The 23,205-nt window shown below is 32.6% G+C and overlaps 2 protein-coding genes across 4 annotated transcripts; one reads left to right on the top strand and one right to left on the bottom strand.

The window, feature by feature from the left end:
• Positions 1 to 100: 100 nt before the first annotated feature.
• LOC122596005 (endonuclease MutS2) lies at positions 101 to 5,821 on the bottom strand. The gene is made up of 5 exons (XM_043768500.1): positions 5,254 to 5,821; positions 3,389 to 4,310; positions 2,595 to 3,119; positions 1,751 to 2,212; positions 101 to 470 (listed from the first exon to the last, which is right to left on the bottom strand). The coding sequence occupies exons 1-5, from the start codon at positions 5,718 to 5,720 to the stop codon at positions 159 to 161; spliced, it is 2,688 nt and encodes an 895-aa protein (XP_043624435.1). The 5' UTR covers positions 5,721 to 5,821; the 3' UTR covers positions 101 to 158.
• A 5,838-nt stretch (positions 5,822 to 11,659) lies between these two features.
• LOC122597947 (general transcription and DNA repair factor IIH subunit TFB2) lies at positions 11,660 to 21,889 on the top strand. 3 transcript variants are annotated; one of them, XM_043770543.1, is made up of 15 exons: positions 11,660 to 11,904; positions 13,246 to 13,413; positions 13,931 to 14,008; positions 14,085 to 14,172; positions 14,419 to 14,522; positions 14,603 to 14,648; positions 14,726 to 14,785; positions 15,122 to 15,190; positions 15,271 to 15,354; positions 15,470 to 15,553; positions 15,807 to 15,835; positions 17,171 to 17,261; positions 19,979 to 20,059; positions 20,944 to 21,018; positions 21,104 to 21,889. In XM_043770543.1, exons 1-15 carry the CDS (start codon positions 11,792 to 11,794, stop codon positions 21,236 to 21,238), a joined length of 1,305 nt encoding a protein of 434 aa, XP_043626478.1. In that variant the 5' UTR covers positions 11,660 to 11,791; the 3' UTR covers positions 21,239 to 21,889. The 3 variants fall into 3 exon arrangements, with proteins under 3 accessions (XP_043626478.1, XP_043626477.1, XP_043626476.1); XM_043770542.1 differs by having other exon boundaries at positions 11,663 to 11,904; positions 13,940 to 14,008; positions 15,807 to 15,892; XM_043770541.1 differs by having other exon boundaries at positions 11,663 to 11,904; positions 15,807 to 15,892.
• The last annotated feature ends 1,316 nt before the right edge of the window (positions 21,890 to 23,205 follow it).

Here is a 23,205-nt window from a genome sequence, read left to right as displayed (position 1 = left end):
AGTGAGTTGTTTCACAAAACAATCAGTAGCATTTTAATCTTTATGTCAAATATACAACGAATTAGAGTATACGAAAAGAGTAAATGGTTGCTAAAACATAAAGAGAAAAAGATATGGTAACCAATTTTATGATTAACCAGAATGTACATATAATATACTCACTTGATATAAGCAACTGTACAACCGTAATTAGTTAGACCATCCTGTTCAAACTTGACAACACGGGGATGTTTACTTAGTATTTTTTGTGCACATTCTTTCACAACACCAGTACCCATTCCATGAATGATAAAGAGAACCGAGCTAGCCCCAGTTGTATCGATAGCCAAATTAAGGTGGTGAGATGCTTCTTCCACTCGCATACCACGTAAATCGACTGTGTTCTTTGATGTCTGCAGTACTGGCCCATATGAAACTTCTTGGTTATTCCTAACCTCTGATAAATTCTTAAGGTTTGTGATCCTCTGCCCCTAAAAATATACACAAATAAGTGTTAGTCATGCTTCATATCGATATGCAACTATATGAAAACACGAAAACCAGATTGGGTACATAAATAATTGGTTTTAATTTAGAACTTTGCATCAATAGTAAGAGTGGGTACAAGTGAACAGACAAACAAAAAAAACCGGATAGCAACTAAAAATTCAGAAAATTTAGTCATGCTTCAGAAGCTGGATTCCTATATTTCAGAAATTTCAGTTCATGGTTTCAGACTTCTTGGAAACAGGCTAGAACCAATTCAAACTGGAGCCAGGGTGCATGTATTCTACTACATTTTTACAAAAATGATATATTTAAAATCATCAGGTGTACTGTTTCTACCATCACAATCTAGGAGAACAAATTCATTTGCTAGGTCATTCACATATGATTTAATAACTTCATAGATGGAAAAAAATGAATGTGTGTAAATAGCCCTTCTTCAAAAGTGAATTTCCCAGTCCTCTCTTGAACTGATGCAACATCATCTAGTCCTTTTATGATTCTTAAATTTCTAATGTTCCTTTTCACTATTAGTCATGGTCAGGAAGTCCATAAGATCCATGACAACTTAGATGCAGGGTCCTTCGTGATAATCGAAGACTGCATTCTTGATGCATTCCTAGTACTAGGTGAGCGCCCATCAACAAAAAGGTTGTGGGCTCAAGTCTCGCTCGAGACTATTGATGTAAATAGTTCAACTCTTTGCCTTTTTATAAAAAAAATAATAGTATAATTCCTAATTGAATAATTGTCAATAGCTCCATGGCTATGAAACAAAAAAGTATCCCGGATCTACACCGGGTTGTCAATAGTGATTTCTGATTCTCCTCAAGGGACTTGAAGTTTGATTGTTCTAACCTTCAATAAGCATGCAACTTTGAATCATTCAATTACGACTGGGCCGATTCGTGTTTATCTCTAATGAGTCAAAAGCATAAAACTAGATTTAAAAAAGACGGGTCAAGAGGTCAAACAAGTCGAAAGTAGCTTAAAGTGTAAATTGATGCATAAAAGTGATAAACCCTTCTAGATTAATTTATTAATTAATTAGAGCATTGTTGAAATGATGATATAAGTGTGTAATCATATATTACTACATTTATATTATGTAAAAACTTGAACATAAAGTGCTTCGGGTCAACTTGGCCTGAAGCATTTCAACATATACAACAAATTACTTACTTTGACCCAAAAAAGTTTAAACCCTTAACACACCTGCCATTTTGCTACCTAATATTCAGGAAAGCTTTTTGTGGAAACTTACCTGCTTTTTGGTCTGTGATGGTGAACTTGCTGTTGGAGTCGTATCATTACTCTGAACAGGTCTCATACTTTTCACATTCACACGGACACTAATTTTTCCATATTGAACAAGGGCAGTGCCATCAGTTCCAGGTGGCTCAACTATAGTTGCCAATTTGTTTCCTAATCCATTAACAAGAACTTGGTCCCCCTGCTTGACTCTAACAGAAGACCTGTCTGCTTCTGTGTCAGACGATTCTTCGGTGTAACTGTGAGCTTCAACAATTGATGAAATGGCAGACTCATATTCCTTAAGAAGTGAATTAAGCTGGTCAATACTGGTATTTGCAATCTTTGCTTCAAATTCCTTCACTATTGTCGCTAACTGAGACTTCACGGTAATTACTTCTCTTTGAATATTTTGAGTTTCTTTTGCCTTAAGAGCTGCCTCACGCCTGGGAAGATCATCTGCTTCATCCCAAATCTTCACAAAAGATAGATAGAATGAAAGGCATATATGTAAGGAATTCATGATATAATGACAGATTGACAGCCACTTAGAGGCTGCACGATGGAGAGGTAGGGTGGGGGTGAGAAACGGGTTTAAATGGGTCTGCGTCGAAACAGTACCTTTTTGTACTGGCTGGCTGTGTTAACCTGAATACATATTGTCCAATTTCTTTAAATTTTTACCATATTAAGTGATTTTCTACCCAAATTCTTCTAGTCTTATTATTATTTTTTTTTTTCTTTCGTATTTGACCCTTTGGAGATAATACACACTAAAACTGACCCATTCATAGTAACCATAACGAAGATTTTTACCCCTAGACAATATACTAAACAAAGAAGTCATACTGTCATACCTCTTGATAAAGCTTCATGGTTTCTGAATATATATGGGCAGCTCTGTTTGCCTGAACTTCTAATCTGTTTTTTTCTTCCATTAGAGACTGATAAAGCAAACCTTTCCGCTCCGCAGCCTTGTCTGGCATCAGCCTCCTGACCCATGTTTGTGCACGTTCAACTATATTTTCATCAAAACCTATTGATTTAGCAATACTCAAAGCATTTGATTCACCTATACTTCCCCAAAGTATCCTGTAGGTAGGTTGTAGAGTCTCCAAGGAGAACTCCATTGCTGCATTCTCATATTGGGAGTCCTTCTCTTTTAAAAGAGATAAATCTGCATAATGTGTAGTTATTACTGCTAAGTTGACTCTATCCTTAAGATACTTCAATATGCTAGTAGAAAGCGCCACGCCTTCTGATGGGTCGGTCCCACTGCCAATTTCATCGATAAGAATGAGTGATTGTTTAGAGGTAACTTCCAACATTTTACAAATCCGTGTGAGGTGACCACTAAAAGTTGAGAGGCTTTGTTCCAGTGACTACAATGGAAGAATTTCAAAATATTATATTGACTTTACCAGAACGTAACAGAGAACTATAAAAAAGAAATACTTTATTACTTTCCCCAAGATGGCAAATGGGTTTAGGGGTGAATTGGGTTAAGGGTCAGAGCTGGTCCAGAAATTGTCATCGCTAGTGGCACTGCATTAAACTACATCTACCCTAGAAGACAACTTCACACGCCAAACATTTAGGTGTTCATGGTTACTTATGTAGATAAATAAGAAATATTATTTAGTATTATTACCTGACTGTCTCCAATATCTGCCAGAATTAAATCAAACCATGGAAGGGTTGGACGATTTCTAGCAGGTAAATACATGCCAGCCTTCAGCATTACAGAAGCTAATCCTAATGTTTTCATGGAAGCAGTTTTACCCCCAGTGTTAGGTCCTGAGATCACAACCACCCTTGTTTCATGTCTAACTTTGATGTCAATAGGAACAGGAAAAGTCAAAGAATCAGAAGACCATTGACCCGTCACTCCATTTCCGTCACACCAAAGAACTGAATTACTAGATTTTGATTGTATACGATCAGACAAACTTTTCAGAGACGGCTCAAGAAGCAAAGGATGTTGTATACCTTCAATATCTACTAATAAAGAACCAGGGCCATTTAGAAGCGGACAAACCCCATTCATCCATCGTGCATGAGCAGCTCTTGCAATTGCAAAATCAACTTCAAGAACTCTATCTAACAAGTACTTAATCTCTGACTCAAATTTTGCAATTTCAGATGTGAGCAAACCCAAAATGGCCTGCTCCTCATTTCTTTCTGCATTTGAAAGCCTAACTTCCATGTTGTTCAAGTCCACTGCCTCTTTGGGTTCCATAAAGTACGTTGCTCCCGAGTTACTAGCATTCAAAACAATACCATTTGGCAGTAATGATTTATGAGAAACTCTGATGCCAACACACATCCTTGATCGACGTTTGGTTACCAACGGTTTGTCAATACCTCCAGCCAGAAAAATCTTAGTTGATACCTCTTTCAACAGAGAGTCGAGAGCCTCGATGTTACTTTTTCTTTCTAACCTAATAATCTCCAAATCTTCACTGGCTCTGTCAAGTATAACAGAGAACTTACAGTCTATACAGAAGTCTATTTTCTGCTCCAGCTCCTTTAAAAAATTGCAATTCTGAAGAATTTCAAGCAGAGGATAGTACCTGTGTTAATGCAATAAAGATGATATCCAATAAACTACTTTGAACTGTAACTGTATATCATGCAGCATGTCAGAGGTCGGTTATATGTCAAGGGAAATGAGATTTTAGAATAATAAATTAATAATCACAATGGCTCTCTGAACTCAGTAGTTCACAGAAAACAGTTTCTTAGAAATCGCCCAAAACAGTTTCAACTGTCAAGAACTTATAATAAATAAATAACCTACTTAAGTAGCAATAAGGGAGTACACCATGACCAACTAAGATGACATCAAACACAGAATTATTCTATGGGTTGATAAAAGGTAACACGCGTAAGCTAAACTATATAAGGAATCAAATTAATGATACATCATACCACCTTACATCTGTTGAAGGTTGCTCTATAGTTTACTACCTGTCTCAAAAATTTCTCACGTCGATACTGGATAAGTAACAGTCTAACTAGCTTCAACAACCTTTTACATATTGGATAGAAATTTCTGTATGGGCTCGTTAATATTACGTATAGCTCACGTATATTTCCTCTAAACAAGTTTCATGGTTCGAGTTCTTCAAGTCCACATACGTCACAAAATAAAGGCAACACAGATATTGAACGTACACTATATGTTCACCAAAGAAGTATTCTCCAAGTTTCAAGAACATAACTGGAATCCTGAAAAAATAATCTATAGTTCTCCTCCAATGTATTTTAACAAATCTTCTATTCTACAACACTCGTGTATCTTGGATCGTTCTTATATTTTGCAGATTTAAAGGGTAAAGGAGGGCCCCCTGTCCCCGGAATTTAAGCATCAATGTAGTACAACCGTAAAGCCTAAATTTTTCATTAAAGAAATGAATCAAATACATTAATCCTACAACAAATTATATACTAAATACAATCTGCATACAACAATATATAAACACATATATCCTAAAATGTATACAATGTATATACCTTTCAGACTGTTCTGAAACCTTGTTCAACTCATCAAACAAACCCTTAACCGAACTTAAAGTCCGTTTCACCGAGCAAATTTCTCTAACCGAAAGCAATTCATTAGCAACAGCAGCCTCAACGATACCCGAAACATCCTCAATACCCGAAAAATCAGGAGGAAAAGGAAGCCCATAAGCAGCTGAAGTCTGACTCAAAAGTCTCTTGCTTTCCTCAACCGTTTGACCAATCGGGACGAACCCTTTTTTCGCAGCGGAATTCGCCATGGTTGTGGAAGTGAAAGATGAAATTTGGGTGCAGATAGATGGCCATTCAAGAATCTTGAGAGTTTCTGTCTGGAGTGATTTTGCAAGTTTGAGTGAGTGTTGGTTTGTGGGTGTGTGTGAAAATGATGTTGAGGAAAGTGAGGATTTGATTGGGAATTGGAGTTTTAAGGGAGTGGTGATGAGGAGAGAATGGAGGTTCATTGATGATGGATAATGAAGGTGGTGGTTTTTTTTGGTTAGGTTTATGTTGTCGTTTGTAATACTGGAATCTTATCCATCATGTTTTGGTGGAGGGAAAGTGAGCTGGGAAAATTGGGTCATGACTCCATCTAGTGAAAACTCTTCGGTTTTATTTTAAAAGAAAACGAAAAGAATGGATTGAATGGAAATAGATGAGATGTGATTAAATCATCTAAAATATGTTATCAAATTTTAAAACTTAAGCATATGTTATAGCCTATTTCCTAAATGCATTTGTTGAAAACTAACCTTGTGCCCGCACGTTATTGCGGTTTGGGGGAAGACGATCGCATGAGAAAGCTAAGGGGTTTTTTTTGTGTGTGATAGAGATAGATTTGGAAGATAGAATTGGGGGGTGTAAAGTTTTCGGAAGGGTAGTTTATTCCTATCGTAGATGTGAGTATAAAAAGATATATTAAATTGAGAGGCATTTTAGATTTATTAGGTTCTTAATTACTTAAAGTTAGTTCATTTATAAGGGAGCATAGATTGTACGATTCTTACAAGTTTCCTATTTTAATTTTATCTTACTAGTAACTAGGGGGTTTAAAAGCCCGCGTTGCGGGCTTTAACTGTCATATATGATTTGTATTGATGCGATCCCGTTACACTATCTATATATAAATGAATTATTTGTAATATTGAATACATGTAAAAAAAACAAAATGAGTTGTAGCAATCACACTAATAAGTACGCTATATAAAATAGAAAAATCAAACAGGTAAACTATTTATAAAGGAGCATGAAATGTAAAATAAAAAGTTCCAAAATATATATAACACTCCGGTAAGAACACTTAAAAACATCATTTTAATAGCATCCAAGATGGATGTATAAAAAAACATGATTTTCTCGATTTTGACACAACAATGTGTTGTTAAACACTTAAATAATGACAATTAGTTATACACTATGTTAGTTTTATGAACTTTTAACACATCAAAATGTAGTTTTTAAATGTTTTCACCGTGTTGCTATATATAAATCGACCTAAACGCAATATCAAAACCATCCAAGAATATTTTTAGAAAAAAAAAAATTGGTTCAAATTTCTCATGTGCCTAAAAAACTTATGTAGCAATGAAATCTTGTAGGTCCAAAATGAGGATAAATAAAAATTGATTTTATTAGTTGATTTAAAGAAAGAAAAAAATAACGGGATAAAAGGTAGTAATGGGATTTGAACTCTCCACCTTCCCTTTAACAAATAACAATCCAGCCATTTCATCTACATTATGTTCATATTTTTGTAAATATATTATATATCCTGAATGATTGAACATCAAAAAAGACAAAATTTTCACTATTTACATCCTATTCTCTTATCAGAGAAAGGAATTAGCTCATGTTATTTATATTTTTAATCCCTCCTGCTTTGCCATTGGGTCAAAAAAAAATTGACCTAGAACTTATCAAATGATATGACAAAGTGAAATATAAAGATCCCGAGAGGCAATTCAACCTAAAGCTTTTATCACATGACATGTGTAATTCACTCATTATCTCTCTCAATCTCTTCCTTTGATTATGCTAGATTTTATCTTCATGTTGTTATTCATAATTAAAAATGATCGGTTTTGATTAATTTCAGTGTTGTACCACGGATTGCATCACTTGTTCAAGTATAAAGTTACACTTAAATTAGGGTAAAATGGTCTTGTAATTAAAATATGAACGGATCAATTATACTTGTTGACGCTTCCTTATTGGTATGAAGTTATTAACAAAGCTTCACGCCACCATGTATGTATGTATGTTTTTGAGTGTTTGTGTGTATTTTGTCATGCGTTTATATAAGGATCAAGACCATATATTTATAGAGACTGAGGAGAGGTCTAGGCTTTGGTCCCCTGCCCATGACATCAGGGGTGCAAGAGACCGTTATTCGTATTCGGTATATTGTTTAACGTGTACAAAAATTGATTTTGATCAATATGACAAATGTTCTGTGAATATGTTTAGTTCGACGTCATCTTTGTACAACTCCTGGCCAACGTCATCTCCCATAGCCTATCCGTGTTATGCTACTGTTATAAGAGTTAAGCCGTAGCCTTTGATGTGGGTCACGGATGTGGTACGTCATCATGCACAGTCCGTAAAAGCATGATATTTCATCTAGACTATAAAATTTTAAAAAAAGACATGAATTATGTTATGAAAGTGAATTTGTATGTATAAGGCTCTATATATCGCCATTAATATATACACATTCTCTACGTTTATTTGTTAAAAGTTATATAATTCTTACCTTCCGTGAAATTTCATATTTTAATTTAATCTTGTTATAGTAACCAGCCCATGTGATGTATCTTTGTAAAAAGTCTAAAATTCCTTTTGTACAATTCAAATTCGGTTATTCATATTTAAGAATCTATTGGTTTTATTAATTTCGGTTTTTGTTCTTATTCATAGAAAATGCACAATCTATGAACGCATGATTCTCCATTGAGTGAAAATCTTAAGTTTTTTTAAAAGGATATGAGACTATGTTGTGAATGTGAATGTGTATGGTTAGGCATAGGTTATCTTCAATGTTAATGACACCTTTAGGGGTTCTTTAGCTTTCACACCATATTCTTATAAATCTTTAAATTATTTAAACATTATTAAAATCTTTAATTTTATCTTAAGTCATACAAACTTTCTTACATATCCTTATATATATTAAACCAAAAAATATATATATTAAAGATAGCCTAATGAAATATCCTTAACTATGGACATACACCAAAAAATCATTATTTTTGGAGTTTCAATAACAATGAAAAACAAAGGACATCTATAAACATGTAAAGATATAATATTGGAGCAAGAGTATTGATTCCCTAAATACATTTGTTAGAAATTTTACAATTTATATTTTTCGAGAAGCTTACTACTTTAATTCATCTTACCAACCCATGTGATTTTCCTTTCTAAAAGTTAGTAAAATTCTTTTTGTACAATTCAAATTCGATTATTCATATTCATATTTAAAAATATATTGGTTTTGATTAATTTCGGGTTTTAATCTGATTCATACAAAATCCCATCTAATGAATAGTATAAATTTTTTAAAAAAGATATGGGACCTATGTTGTGGATGTGTATGTATATGACTATCTCCCAATAATTATAAACCAACATCCTATATTCTTTTTTAAAATAGCCACAACCATTAGATGAAAAATAAGAATAAATATTAGCCATTAGATTGATTTGATGATCTCATTTACCTCTTTTAATTATCTATATATATTTACAATTTACTATTACTATTACTATCTTAAATCGCAAGTAATTAGCTAATTATATACGAGTAATGTAATCTTAAAAAATATATAATTACGGCTAAATACATCTAACGATTTACATTCTCACTTTATTATTAATTAATTTATTTATAAAATTACATATCCAATAGATGTTCAATCTACAAACATGATGATTTATTGCAAATATCATATCTTTCAACTATATATATTTTTCTTTTGAAAATTAGATGCTTTCAACTATATAGCAACATCTATATACCAAAACTGTAACTATATATATTTATGACCTTGGTTATTGTATTGCTCTGCTATTTTATTTTATTAGATGAGATAAATAAATATAATAAAGCTAAACTTAATAATTTGATGTTTTGACTTTGTATAAATAAGAAGATAATATATTTTTTTGATAATATTGTTATTACACTAAATAAAATATTTTATCTATATTTTATTTGAAGTCATCATTATAGGAAGATAACAAATATATGTATCCTAATATCATCTAATTAAACCATCTACAATAATAATAAAAACATTTTCAAATTAAAGTTTTCTCATTTTTCAACAAGATTATTATTTATATTTAACTTTATATCATCATTATCATTGTATAAATTATAAATATATAATGTACATATACGTACCAACCGTCTTTGATACAAATATATTTTGTATTATCATATTTATACATGTTATATTTATGGGTAATAATATATATCCTTAAAACAAAGGTATAACGATATACCTAACACATTTTTATAACTAAAAGCATAATAACTTTATCCCGCGTAATACGCGGGAAAATAATCTAGTATATATATATAGGGAAAAAGAAATATAAGGTTGTCCGGCACCTAAGCTTAGGTGTGGAACTCCTCACATACTAATATTTTATTATTTTTTGTTTAATGAATAAATGCATGGACCCCCATGATTTTTATGGATTAAAAAAACAATATGTAAGTGTTCCAAACCTAAGCTTAGAAACCCGACAACTTTATATTATATATAATAGATAATAATATATGGTTCCATACATACATTATTTAGAAATTGTACAATTCTTATTTTTCTAGAAACTTTATACTTTAATTTGTCTTCCCAGCCGATATGATTACCTTTGTAAAAAGTTGTGAAACTCTTTTTATACAATTTATATTTGGTTATTTATATTTAAAAAGAGATTTTTTTATTATTACTTTTAATTTTAACTAATTAGGTTGTGATTATTTCAAAACTAAAATTTCAGTGAAAACTAAAAAACTGGTTAAAACACACTGTAATCTAAACTTAACACAATGTGTAGTTTCAAATCATTTTGTATTTGACTAGTTTTCTGGTTTCACACCCTATCAAAAACACATTATGATTTGAAACTTAACATTTTGTTTTCTCTCAATTAATTGGGCCGTGGGTTTTGATTAACTCAGTATTTACGTTATATTCTTGAGTTTTGTTTTGACAAGATAAGAAAATAAAAGGTAAGAAAACTTTTAATTTTATATTCATGAGTTTTTTTAATAAAAGAAAAGGATGGGGAAGGATGGAAAAGTAGGCCTTTTTGATCTAAAAATTTTCCAACCATTTTTTGCATGATTTGGAAGAAAAAGTTATAAATTTACCAATGTATCACTCAAAATTATATATGGATTTTAATGAATATAAGGTTATAAATGTAAAAGTATATCTTTTATTATTTTTTTAATTTCCTTTTAACTTAATAATACATTTAATTATCCATTTTTTTATTCTTTTCTTTATTTTTTTTTTAAATTAAGAATGTCTTTATACATGTGTGTGTATATATATATATAGGGTAAAGTTATTTTGAGAACCCTTTTTTTTTGCAATAACCTTTGAGAACTTTTCAAATCAAGCCTAACCGATGATTGTTCTTTACATGAAAATTGTTTTTTGATTGTAGTCTGAATAACTTATTTGTAATTTTGAAAGTTTATAATTGTGTGGAGCATGAATTATCATCCGTTATACAATTATGTGGAGATTTGGATTCATGATCACATGAGCACGAATATTGCTATAATCACATGTATGCAAGTCGATCACATGTAATCATAGCAATATTCATGCACATGTGATCAAGAATCCAAATCTCCACATAATTGTATAACGGGTGATAATTCATGCCTCCACACAATTATAAATTCAAAATTACACATAAGTTATTCAGAAAACAATCAAAAAATAATTTTCTTGTAAAGAATAATCATCGGTTGGGCTTGATTTGAAAAGTTCTCAAAGGTTCTCGTAAAAAAAAAGAGTTCTCAAAATAATTTTTCAATATATATATATATATATATATAGTGGGTCCTTTCTAACGGTTTGAGGTTTATGTTTTTTTTATTTTTTTTATCCCCAACTAAGAAGTTGTTTTTATAGACAGTGAGAGTCTTGAGAAAAGTCAATGTGATGTTAATGTGACAATGAAGAAACTCCAAAAAACGGCCCTTAGCAAGCATAGGCCGTAAATCAAATATTTAAAAATCAAGAATGCTGGGTTAGTTTTTAAATGAACAATTTTTGTTTTTTATGAATTGGAAACTTTTACTGTATAAATTTTTACTTATTGTACTGGCAGTCTGGCACAGTAAATCAAATATCATCTCCCTTGAAGAAAACAAAACCTGTTTCTGAATTAATTCATTCATTCAAAAAAAATAATAATCATCATTCCCTTATTCTTATTACACGATCGATCGATCAATCAATCAAATCTCAATAATTTAAAAGAATAATAAAAGAAAGAAAAAAAGATGCCGCAAGTGAGGATAATAGCCAAGAATTTCATGGACATGGTGGCTTCTTTACCTGCTATCAAACTTGACAAACTCTACGATAATGCCTTCATTTGTGAAGCTATTCTCAGGTCCCCCCCATTCATCATATCACACCATTTTCTGTTATTATATATACACACACACACATATTTATTATATATATGTGTGTGTGTGTGTGTGTGTGTGTGTGTGTGTGTTTAGTTATGATAATATTGATGGTATTTGCTATTTAGGGTTTCAACTGACTATTTAGGAGCATATAATAATGACGAGAGTAAGTACCCGCGCGTTGCGGCGGTGAGATGGTGGGGTGATAGCTAGGTCATAGAGGGTGATATGTCATAGAGTGTGATAGGTCATACGAGTGTGAAAGGGTATTATAGTTATTTTAGGTAAATATAGAATAGATAGGAGCGGCATTTTGGGAAAGTGCTTAAAATCAATATTGAAAATTTAAGTTCAATGTTGAAAATCTAGAGGCTTTTTGCTTTATAATATAGTATAGATATAGATAACTTAGGCAGAACAGTTTAGTTTTAGAAAGTTAAAGTTAAATATTATAACTGCTAAATAGGACTGAAAAACTTTTGGTGGTTCATTATTGGCGTTATGCTCGTGTTTCAGTTACATACGAGACAATGCTACTTCTTTGTGAGTGAGGAGAAGTTCAATGCTTGCTGACTAGGTTTTTGACTTTTATAATAGACGTTTCGAGATTCGTGACACTGTGTGGCATTTCGTAAGTTATAGTTTGTAGGGACGACAATGCATATGATTCGTCATGTCATTGTAAGTGTTCCATTGCTATTACTCGACGTTCTCTTTTCTTAACCTAAATCTGCAACAACATTGCATCGTAATCCAGATTTTTATAAAGTTACTACTTTGATAACCACAACTACACTGTAATTTTTTTTCTTTCTTTTTGGCTAGTGGAGATTGCTAGAAATAAATAGTTACCCTTGGTAGTTATGGGATCATGATAGATTGCTTCGAAAATTATCAAGTTTGACTCAAAGGTCTAAATACATCCCTGCTTATCAACTAGTCATTCGAGATTGGAATTTCCAGTATGATATGGTCCAAGCATTGAAATTCGGATAATTCATATATTTGTTTGAAGTACGTGTTCCCTTTATCTATCATTGATGTCTCAAAAAAAATTATTTAGGATAATTCATATATATTTTGAAGTATGCGTTCCCCTTATCTATCATTGATGTCTGAAAAAAATTGTTTCGGATAATGTTGCGTTTGAATCTGTCAGTAATGTAAAAACCCGTTACCTAAAGATTCTTAGTTCTATCTTTGTTTTTGTGATAATGACCAGAGAAAGTGGAAGTAGCTTTCATATATTATCTACTTGATGAAATTTTGAACTGTGTGAATGTTTTTTTTTTTGTTTTTAACCATCCGTGTTTGTTGATCAGGTCTTTACCACCATTGGCCAAGAAGTATGTTCTTGAATTGTTGTATATAGATGATCCTTTGACAGTCAGTTCTTTGGAAGCGTGGGTTCTTTCTGATGGTGCTTCAAAGCATAGAGTTGCTGTTGATAGACTCGTTCAGTTGAGAGTATTCACTGAAATAGCTGATAGGTAATGTCTTGTGCTCATCTTAGTGTTTTTAGATATTTCTTACCTCACATTGCATTGGGTTACGTATGATCAATCAATTGGCAACTAATGGGTTGTATTCATAGGATTAATTTTTCATAGGAAGTTTCTCATGTGTATCAAAGACAACATTATCTCTGTGGATTTAATGATGGTTGACTTTACAGCATGCTTGCATAATGTTTTACATCATGAAATCTTTCAAAAAAAGAGTGACAAGTTTACATTAACTTTCATTCATCCACAAAGACACATGCCTCATACATTTGTACACTGTGCCGTAAAATATGTGCATTTGTTGTAGATGGCTAAACATTGTAATTTGTCACCATCCCTTTTAATAGGATAAGCTACAAATATAAACAAAGCTAGAATTAATGTTTGAAGCGGCTGTCCTTATACCTCTTAGTGAATTGAAGTTGTGGAGCGTACAATATTATCAAAAGTCTTGGTCTCTTTTAGATTTATGAATTCAGTTTATTTGCTGATGATATATTAGTGTCTGCAGAAAGAGGGAAGTCACTTACAGGTTAAACCCTATGTTTCAGATGAACCTACGGAAACATATTGTTCACGGGTAATTTATGGATATCGCTATTTGTGTTTTCAAAAGCCCTAAACTATGTATGTGACATGTGAGCTGGCTGTTGTAGTGGTGTATTGCCGAGAGAACCTATGGCTGCAAAAATAAAACTCCCAAGCTTAGAGGATTTAGACATCTATGCCGCTAAACAATGGGAGGTATGAATTCTTTTTGAAATTTTTGTACATGTTTATGATTATGATACTTTCATAAGTAAAGCAGTTAGTTCCTTTATTTTTTAACACCAAGTTTGTGACTGATATATGTTGATATCTATGGTCAGTTATGTGGCAGCTCAAATTTTGCCACCAAGCTTGTGAACAATACATTTTGGTATCTATAATATTAATTATTTTGCATATCTAATATGTTCTCTTTCATGACTTGCTATTGTGGCAATCTAGTGTTTCCTGCTGCATCTCATAAGCTCTGCCGAAGCTGAAGTTACAACAAAAAGCATCAGTCCTTCTATGATGAAAGTCTTCCAGCGAGGCCTTTTAAGTCAAAAGTAGTGTTAAATTTATTGCTATATTAAAATATGACAAAGTAATTTCTGTCACATATTAAGGCCGGTTCATATTTTTACAGAGAAAAAGAAGGTTCCCGGCTAACAGAAAGTGGTTTTCAGTTCCTGGTATGAAATATATGTGGTTGTCACATTGTATGTTCCGTACATAATGAAATCTGATGTCTTGTGTGTTTCCATTGCAGTTAATGGATACCAATGCACAACTTTGGTATATCATTAGGGAGTATATCACTAATTCTGAGGTATTCATAATCAAGAGTCAAGACTTCCTATCGTATACATTACATGGGTGATCCAATTTCTATAAACATTGGATTTGCTGTTTATGGATGATTTTATTATGCAACAGTACATCATGACTTTTTTACAACGCCTACAATTTTCAACGAAAGGTCTTTTTTCAGTGATATCATGTGAAGGATGTTTGTTTTCTGTTAAATCTTCACCATAGTTGCCCTTATTTCATTGATGTTCAGATGCTTCTTGTCCCTGTTACTAGTTAGCCTCACATTGAATTTTCTATATTTTTAATTTGCAGTTGCCTTGTATTAGAATTTTTTTGAAATTAATATGAACAGGATAGAGGTGTGGATTCAGCAGATCTTATCTCATTTCTATTGGAACTTAGTTTTCATGTTACTGGCGAGGTATCAGATTTGTAGCATGCCCCTGTACACACACACACACACACATTACTGAGGAGTTGATGCCTTTAATTTGTGCACAGGCATATAATATGAATACTTTAAGTGATATACAAAGGACAACAGTTAAGGACCTTGCAGACTTGGGACTCATCAAACTCCAGCAGGTGAATGCTAAATTCTTTCATGCATATGCTAAAATAGTTCAATTCCAATTGTATGCCTTCAGGGTTCTTTTTCGTTTTAACCATCATTGTTAATTTGTTATATCCGTTGGTCTAGGGGATGACAGATAGTTGGTTTATTCCTACTAAATTGGCGACAAATCTCTCTATTAGCCTGTCAGATGCATCTTCAAGGAAAGAGGTACATCATCCTGATTTTGTATACTTTGATGAGCTGATCTTGACATTTATTAAGTAGATAGACCAGACACACGCGAAATAGTATAACTTTGATTCACATTGTAGGAGTAGACATTATTTCTTGATGTACTTACATGTCACATCACTATTTACATAGAAAACTATGATGTTCTGCTTGTTTGTATTCCTTTTTTATAATTACAATGCTGGAAAGAATTAGGATTGCAGTCAGCTGAATTTATGCTCTGCTCCAGGGATATGTCGTCGTGGAGACGAACTTCAGGTTATATGCCTACTCAACCTCTAAGCTACACTGTGAAATCCTAAGACTATTTGCAAGGTACTCGTGACTTTATTTGCTTGTTTTGTTTGCATGTTATATTTGTCAAAGAAGCTACCTTTTTTCTGGTGATCTTGCATTATTAAGATGGTAGTAGCTTTAGTTAGGAGCATATCGTAATTGCTTTATGGGCAATTTACCATAAATACTTAACCAAAACCTTTTACCGAATATCGTAAAGCAATTACTAGTTGATATTGGTACTAGTGGTTGGGTATTTATACCGACTAGTACCAAATCCTGGAAGATAGTTTTTAATTCAGAAAATGAGCTGCTTAGGAAGATAGTTGTAGTTTAAGAACTTTTGAAGTTGATAAATTGGCAGACTAGCTAATTTCATAATTTTTTAATTTGAAAGGAATAATGTGGATCTGTAGGATGGAAAATAATACACTTGTTTGTACTTCTTTGTAAGTGCACTATAAGGAGGAATATATACTCTTATATGAAATGTAACTTTTGTGATCTCAATTGTTGGAAGTGGAGGACTCCTTAAGAATCTTCAATCCTAAACGTTCATATGGATGCTATAAAAACAACCATAGTAACATATTGTGACTAGATGTTTCAATAAGCCAACTCGAAAGCCGCTTTCTATGTGGACAACTAGATTTTTAGTTCACATGAGTGTGAGTTCTTCAATGTGACTATTAAACTTAATGATTCATATCTAGAATATATAGGGCGATTCATATTCCTTATATTTTCAGTTTCAATTTGGGAGTGCTGGTACCATACCGTATAATACTGAAAGCGAAAGCTTTAATATCTAGGAACCGAAGCCGATACCATCGGTACGGTATTTCACCTATCTATTTTGTAACTAGAGATTATCATCATCTCTCAAACATGGTACACATTGTTACAGTAAGTATGTGGCTGCTTCTAGGAAATAGTTTTAATGCAAGTGCATTTATATTATTATATACCATCATTGAGTATCCGTTGGTTATATCTGTGATAGGTTTGTGGTTGCATGTATAAGTGGCAAATGAGCCTAAATTGTGTTTGAATCTGCTAAGCTAACATATCTGACTTGTATGTATAGACTTTTGGAAAGATTAATCAATATAAATGTCAGAGCCAGACTGAAAACATGAAAGGAAAGTAATTTGTAATGATGACTAATTCATGTTACTTTTGCAAGGGTCTTTTAGTAACCGAGTTGACATTGATATAAGCCTGAGATGAGATTGCTTGAAGCCCATAATGATGGGCAGTTGTATCTAGTAGTCTTTTCTCTCTTTCCCAAGTTTTCATTTTTGTGCTATAATGCAGGATAGAATATCAACTTCCTAACCTTATTGTTGGGGCTATTACAAAAGAGAACCTGTACAAAGCCTTTTCAAATGGCATTACAGCAGATCAGGCAAGTATCAACTATCAATTTGCTGACCTTACTTTTTTTTCTTTCTTGTTTGCGTCTTTTCTTGTTTGATATACAACACCAATTACTGAATAAATGATCACAGAGTCTTAGTATTCTTTAATACGTGAGTTATCTATATTGTATGCTAGGTTGCTACCTTACCAAATATATATGTCTTCTGTTCACATTTTCTTATATCCTAATGGGGTTATGGTATTTTTGAACTGGAATCTGAACTTGTTTAGGAAGCTTTTTTGTTTAGTAGATTATAGCACAAGAACAGACTTATTTGAAATCCAGTTTATACACGAGACTCAGAGTCCTTTTCTAGATATATTATGAATGAGAAATTGGAACTGTGAACAGATAAGTTTTATATTTTGCCAGAGGTGAAGAGCAGAAGACACAGAATACCAATTCACCATCTTCTTGAATTTTCCAAATCATCTATATAGGAAAATATTGCTGGTTATATCAACTTTCATAAAAAAAAGTTATTGTTCGAAAATACCATCAAATTCTATTTGAAGATGACAAGTTTTCTCTCATGAACTTTATAAATCCCTACTTTGCTTCCTTTTATTAGTTCTTCAGTGTTTTTTGTAGTCTGCACAACATTTGATGATCCCCTACATTTTTTTCAAGAAAATTTTAATTGGATGTTATATTTTGCTCCAATATGTATTCTGCTTGCTCATTATTGCTACTGATATAATTATTTAGGTAGTAAAGGTAACAGGTTTATATAGGTAAGCTTATGTATGTTACCAAGTAGTGGTAAGGATGCGTTGACCCTCGATCGCATTTTTGGCAAGAGTTTAAATGATTGATATATATATATATATATATATAGGGTAGGGTTAACGTGAGAACCACAAATATGGAGAGAACCGTGAGAACCACTAGTTCTTTTTTTTGTGGTTTTTTATTTTTTTAATTTTAATTTTTCATTTTTTGAAACTTTTTTTTGTTTTTTAATTTTCTTTTAACAAAAACCCATTCCATAATTTTTATTTTTTTTTTGTAAAAAATCATATAGGTTACATGTTAAGAAAACGTATGGATATAGTACGGGCGATGCCCTCATCCGTTCTAAAGGGGTTGTCACCGGACGCATATGAGAATGGTATGGATTTGATGGGCGACGATCCAAGAGATGGTGACGCTTGTTACGGTACGGGCATAGCCCTTAATTCTAAGGGCAAAGCCCTCGGAGATGATTTTTCAATGGTTCTCACGGTTCTCTCTCTCTCTCTCTCTATATATATATATATATATATATATAGGGAAAAGTTAAATTAGGGACTCCTTATTTTAGGGACTGTTAGGGACTCCTTCTACCTCCTTCTCCGGCCACTACCACCATTTTCTCTGACCACCACCACCATGATCATCTCCGACCACCACCATGATCCTCCGGCGACGGCGACCATCTCCGGTGAGACTTACACATGTGTAAGTAACTTACACATGTTTTAAGTACAATTTTTTTTAGGTAGATCACCTATCACCGGTCACCCCCTATGACCTATCACCCTCAATGACCTATCACCCCCACCAGCTTTGGTTTATGAATATCCTTAAAGGGCGAAGCACGCTCCGAATCATAATTTTTATTCAACTTACACATGTGTAAGTTGTACTTACACATGTGTAAGTCTCGCCGGAGATGAATATGGCCGGAGATGTCGTCGGAGATGATCAGTGGTGATTAGATCTGATGAAAATGGACGGTCTAGATCGAGTCCCTAAAATAAGGAGTCCCTAATCTAACCCACCCCTATATATATATATAAATATAATATGCTATCATCAGTAAAAATATATCATATTAATAATAATTTACCATTTTGTAATAATGAATTGTAGGAGGTGGTTTACATTAAAGATATGCTTTGGGCGGCATTCGACCTGTTTTCATGCTAAAGCTTAATGTACTCATTTGATCAGCTTGACCCATTCTAGATAAAACATAACCCATACTGATCCAATCAAATAAGTAAGGTTTTTTGTTATCCAAACAAACACATACACATGAATTTCAGCTGCAGAACTCGTAACTTTAATAGTTGTTTTTTCTGTCAAAAAAAAAACCAGCCAGGGCCCAGGAGTGAAGCAACTGCCACACGTTTTATTTTACTTTAGAAGTTTATTTTTTTTGTTAGTTATTGTTTGATTTTGTCAATTTAGCATATTGCCTATTATTTAGCAAGTAGTGGGCAGTTTTCTTTTATTTCTTGTATTTATAGTCGTATGGTGAAGGAAAGTGGCAGACTTTTTGGCTTTGTTGTATTCTTTTTATTCTCTCACAACAAAACTGTCAGGGAATATTTTTCCATTGCTATTCTAAATTTTGGCAAATTTAGAAAGTGATCTTTGGATACTACCTTGGATTTGTGTGGTGTGACTGTATCACATATTCAAGTTAGTTTTTAGCCCAACGGATTTCTTCTTGTGGTGAGCCTGTAGCCAGAGGAAATCGTTGATCATCTTGTTACATTTCGAGCAACGGATCAGTTTATAGGTGTTTGCCTATCATTTTTGTTCTTACCCCTATAGTTATGTATATAGTTTTGTGTCAGTGATGTTACCAGACTCATTATACACCAGAGATTATACTCCCAGCTTTATGGCTATTATTTTTGTTTTAAACTAAGTTCAACACTTCTGTAAGCTAATTAATTATGTAGGAGTAATCTTTTTTTCTGTATTTTCAGATAATTTTATTCCTCCAGCAGAATGCTCATCCTCGTGTTGCAGAAAGAGTTCCATCTGTGCCAGAAAATGTCACGGATCAGGTTCCCCATCACATCTATTCTAATATATGGTGTATAAAGCATATTAGTAAAAGCGTGCAACTCTGTATTTTCAATCAAAGTTACGAGGTTTACTTTTATGAGTATAGCTTATACACTGTCTGTCCAACAGTCACAACTATAACTTTATTTCCTATGTGTCCTAGAATAAATGCAAAAGTTCCTCAAAAAATGATACACTTTAATTGTTGGTTAAAATTTCTCAATATCACTATGATCAAGGGATGTATTTGACTTCATATGAATGATTAACTGGTCAAGTATCTTAAGTACTATTTTAAAATGGCAGTATTGGAGTCTTTCAGAACCCCCTTCAAAAAAGTATATTGCAATTACCATCAAATGTTCCATAGTGAGAACTGTTGCTTTTCCTTTATTGGCATTGCTTTAATCAAAATTACCTTGTTTACTCATTAGTGGTCCATTATTAGTTAGAACATTTTAGGAGAAAAAATTACATTCCTAACCATACTTTGACTAATATTGCTAACCGGTATAACTTCATAAGATTGACTAGCAACTAAATGTACCATTCATTTTAAAAAAAATAAAAATAAAAATGTACCATTCATTAATTATATATTACAATTATTCTGTGAACCAAATCTATACCATCAGTCCATCACTAATCTGTAAATGAAATTCGTTGATGAAAAGGGTGTGAAATATCAGGGTTAAGAAGGCAACAGTGCAACTAATAGGAAACATCCAGAAATGAAATTAGTTGAACTTAATTGGTACAAAAAGGAATAATACAAAATCCCCCTTTAGTCCAGAATTAACCCCTTTTAAAAATGTCGATCCTATCCAAATGGCGCCGACTGACATTTTACTATTTGCATTTTGTTGATTAATATTGCTTACAGATAAGGCTGTGGGAATCAGATCTAAATCGGGTAGAGATGACACCTGCTCATTTTTTTGATGACTTTCCATCAAGGGTAAGAAAATACATGAACCAACAGATAGTATTTTTAGTAAATTTTGTTCGTATCAACTCATAATGACATAGCATTGTAAATATAGGACGTGTTTGAAGCAGCTTGTGACTTTGCAAGACAGTATAGCAGTTTGCTGTGGGAAGACTCGAAAAAGATGCGTCTCATTGTGAAAACTGAAATTTATGGACACATGAAAGAGTTCCTTAGCCATCAAAAATAGCTGCAGTCAATGGTTCGTCTCTTGGTAACCATAGGAATAATAGAACAGAGATAAAAAAAAAAAAACCTGCAATTATGTAAATCTTTCAATTCTCATGCATATTCTCTAACCATGCACTCTGTCACTGCTGAAATCATTTTGGAGTTCCTATATTATAGGATAAATATAGCAATGATGTAGCCTGTTTGCATTGGTACAAACCATGTTAATTCTATATAATAGTAATCATATTGTCAGTAAGATGCTAGTACCACAGAGGCATTACATAGTCGACAAATTTTGCTTGATCAAAAACTATGAGGAAGGCTTGCACATGAGTTTGACGATACGTATGATGTCTATGAGGAAGGTATATCTGAAATGAGCATTCTGCATATTGATGGACATCTCTCTTCGTGGCCAAACCAGAAACTAGAGTATGTTTGGTGTCATTTTAATGTCAAATATATTAAAGGGTTTTCGGTGGTCTTCTTGCTTGAAGTAACGGCATGGTAGCTGTGTCTGTTATGTTTTGCATTGTTGCTTATGTAACTGGTTGAGTGTGGTATTATTCACATCATATGTACTTAACTTTCACCCAAAAATATTGTATGATCAGATGTCTGTTTGTGTCGTAAATACGTGTATACCTGAGTGGTAACTTGTTTGTTCTCAGGCGGTTTATGTACTTGTAGCACATGTTGTGAATCGAATCCCACACTTTAAGTGTGTGTATAGATTTGGAGTTTGCTTACAAAACTATTCGGTGGACGCGACTCCATGAGATTATATGCAACTTGTTTGATATAATTTTAGTTTTTTTGGGTGCCAAGACTTTTAGCAAACCAAGTGCACAAGATCCCACAATCTTAAAATATACAGTCAAAGAAAAGTGTAGTCATTAATTTTTGTTTAACATTTTGTCCCTCATCTATGATCGTTGGTATGTAAAATGACCAGTGTACTCCTACGGTTTATATCTTAATAAATGTAAAACTTTATACGTCAAACTTTTGTTTATATCTTAATTAATATAAAACTTTACACGGATCATTTTCCCTTATTTTAAGTATGAAAGTCATAAACTTGTTTTCTAAAAGCGAAATGAACCTTTTTAAAATTACATCAATTTACCCTTAAAATATAATAATGATAAGCTTTCTTCTATTAAACCACTTACGACTATTATATATATATTTACAGACATTAGGCAAGTTTACATAATATATGTTTTTGATTTTGTTGGTTAAAAAGGTACCGTATGTTTTCGAATTTTGTAATACTATTATTAAAAGTTAATAAGGGTTTAATTCTTTACGTTACACTTTCTTCATGTTTTAACCTTGTTTAACCGTCTGCCTAACATTCAAAGTTTCAAAACCTTTTACGATTTAAGCTTCATTTTTTGGTAATGATTTATCTTTTCTTATTTACTTCAGTTTTCACAATTTCAAAAGTTCGGTAAACCAATAAATCAACGACAATTTGGAGACTAAAGAATACGTATTAGCAACCGACTTTTAATAAAATAAACTTTAGAAAAGAAACAGTTTACAGTATAGCAATAAACCAACAATCAAGTTGTTTGTAAACCACTAGTCCATAACTACCTAACCGCTCGTTTCTTTTTTTTTTTAATTTTTTTTTTCGTCATTAACTGCTAAGTGTATTAAGTGTTTGAATGTATAAATAATGTCGGTTTACATTAAATAAAAAATAAATTATTGAAGGTTATTTTTGTTTATAAAGTCAAAATAAATATGAAATTTGACTAAATGTATTAAGTTCTTAATCATTAAGTCTATTAAGTAAAAAAAAACAAAAAAAAAACTAAAGCTGGATATAGATGTCACAATAGTATAAGTAAAAGCTGGCTTCAGTTGATGAAATATCTAAGGTCGAATTTGGTTCATAGAATTTGATGGAATTGAAATTGAATTTAATAGTGCGTTTAGTTGTTTAAAGAAGATGGAATCTCATTCCGTAGG

The sequence above is a fragment of the Erigeron canadensis genome, chromosome 4 (genome assembly GCF_010389155.1).
Source record: "Erigeron canadensis isolate Cc75 chromosome 4, C_canadensis_v1, whole genome shotgun sequence".
In the NCBI taxonomy this organism is placed as follows: domain Eukaryota; kingdom Viridiplantae; phylum Streptophyta; class Magnoliopsida; order Asterales; family Asteraceae; genus Erigeron; species Erigeron canadensis.
This window is presented reverse-complemented; position numbering and strand designations above follow the sequence as displayed.

Coding starts and splice junctions, on each gene's coding strand:
- LOC122596005 (XM_043768500.1), bottom strand. CDS start 5,720: ATGAACCTCCATTCTCTCCTCATCACCACTCCCTTAAAACTCCAATTC. Junction 4,311..5,253: donor GTTTCAGAACAGTCTGAAAG/GTATATACATTG, acceptor GCATTAACACAG/GTACTATCCTCTGCTTGAAA. Junction 471..1,750: donor CATCACAGACCAAAAAGCAG/GTAAGTTTCCAC, acceptor GTATATTTTTAG/GGGCAGAGGATCACAAACCT.
- LOC122597947 (XM_043770541.1), top strand. CDS start 11,792: ATGCCGCAAGTGAGGATAATAGCCAAGAATTTCATGGACATGGTGGCT. Junction 11,905..13,245: donor ATTTGTGAAGCTATTCTCAG/GTCCCCCCCATT, acceptor TTTGTTGATCAG/GTCTTTACCACCATTGGCCA. Junction 21,019..21,103: donor TTGATGACTTTCCATCAAGG/GTAAGAAAATAC, acceptor TTGTAAATATAG/GACGTGTTTGAAGCAGCTTG.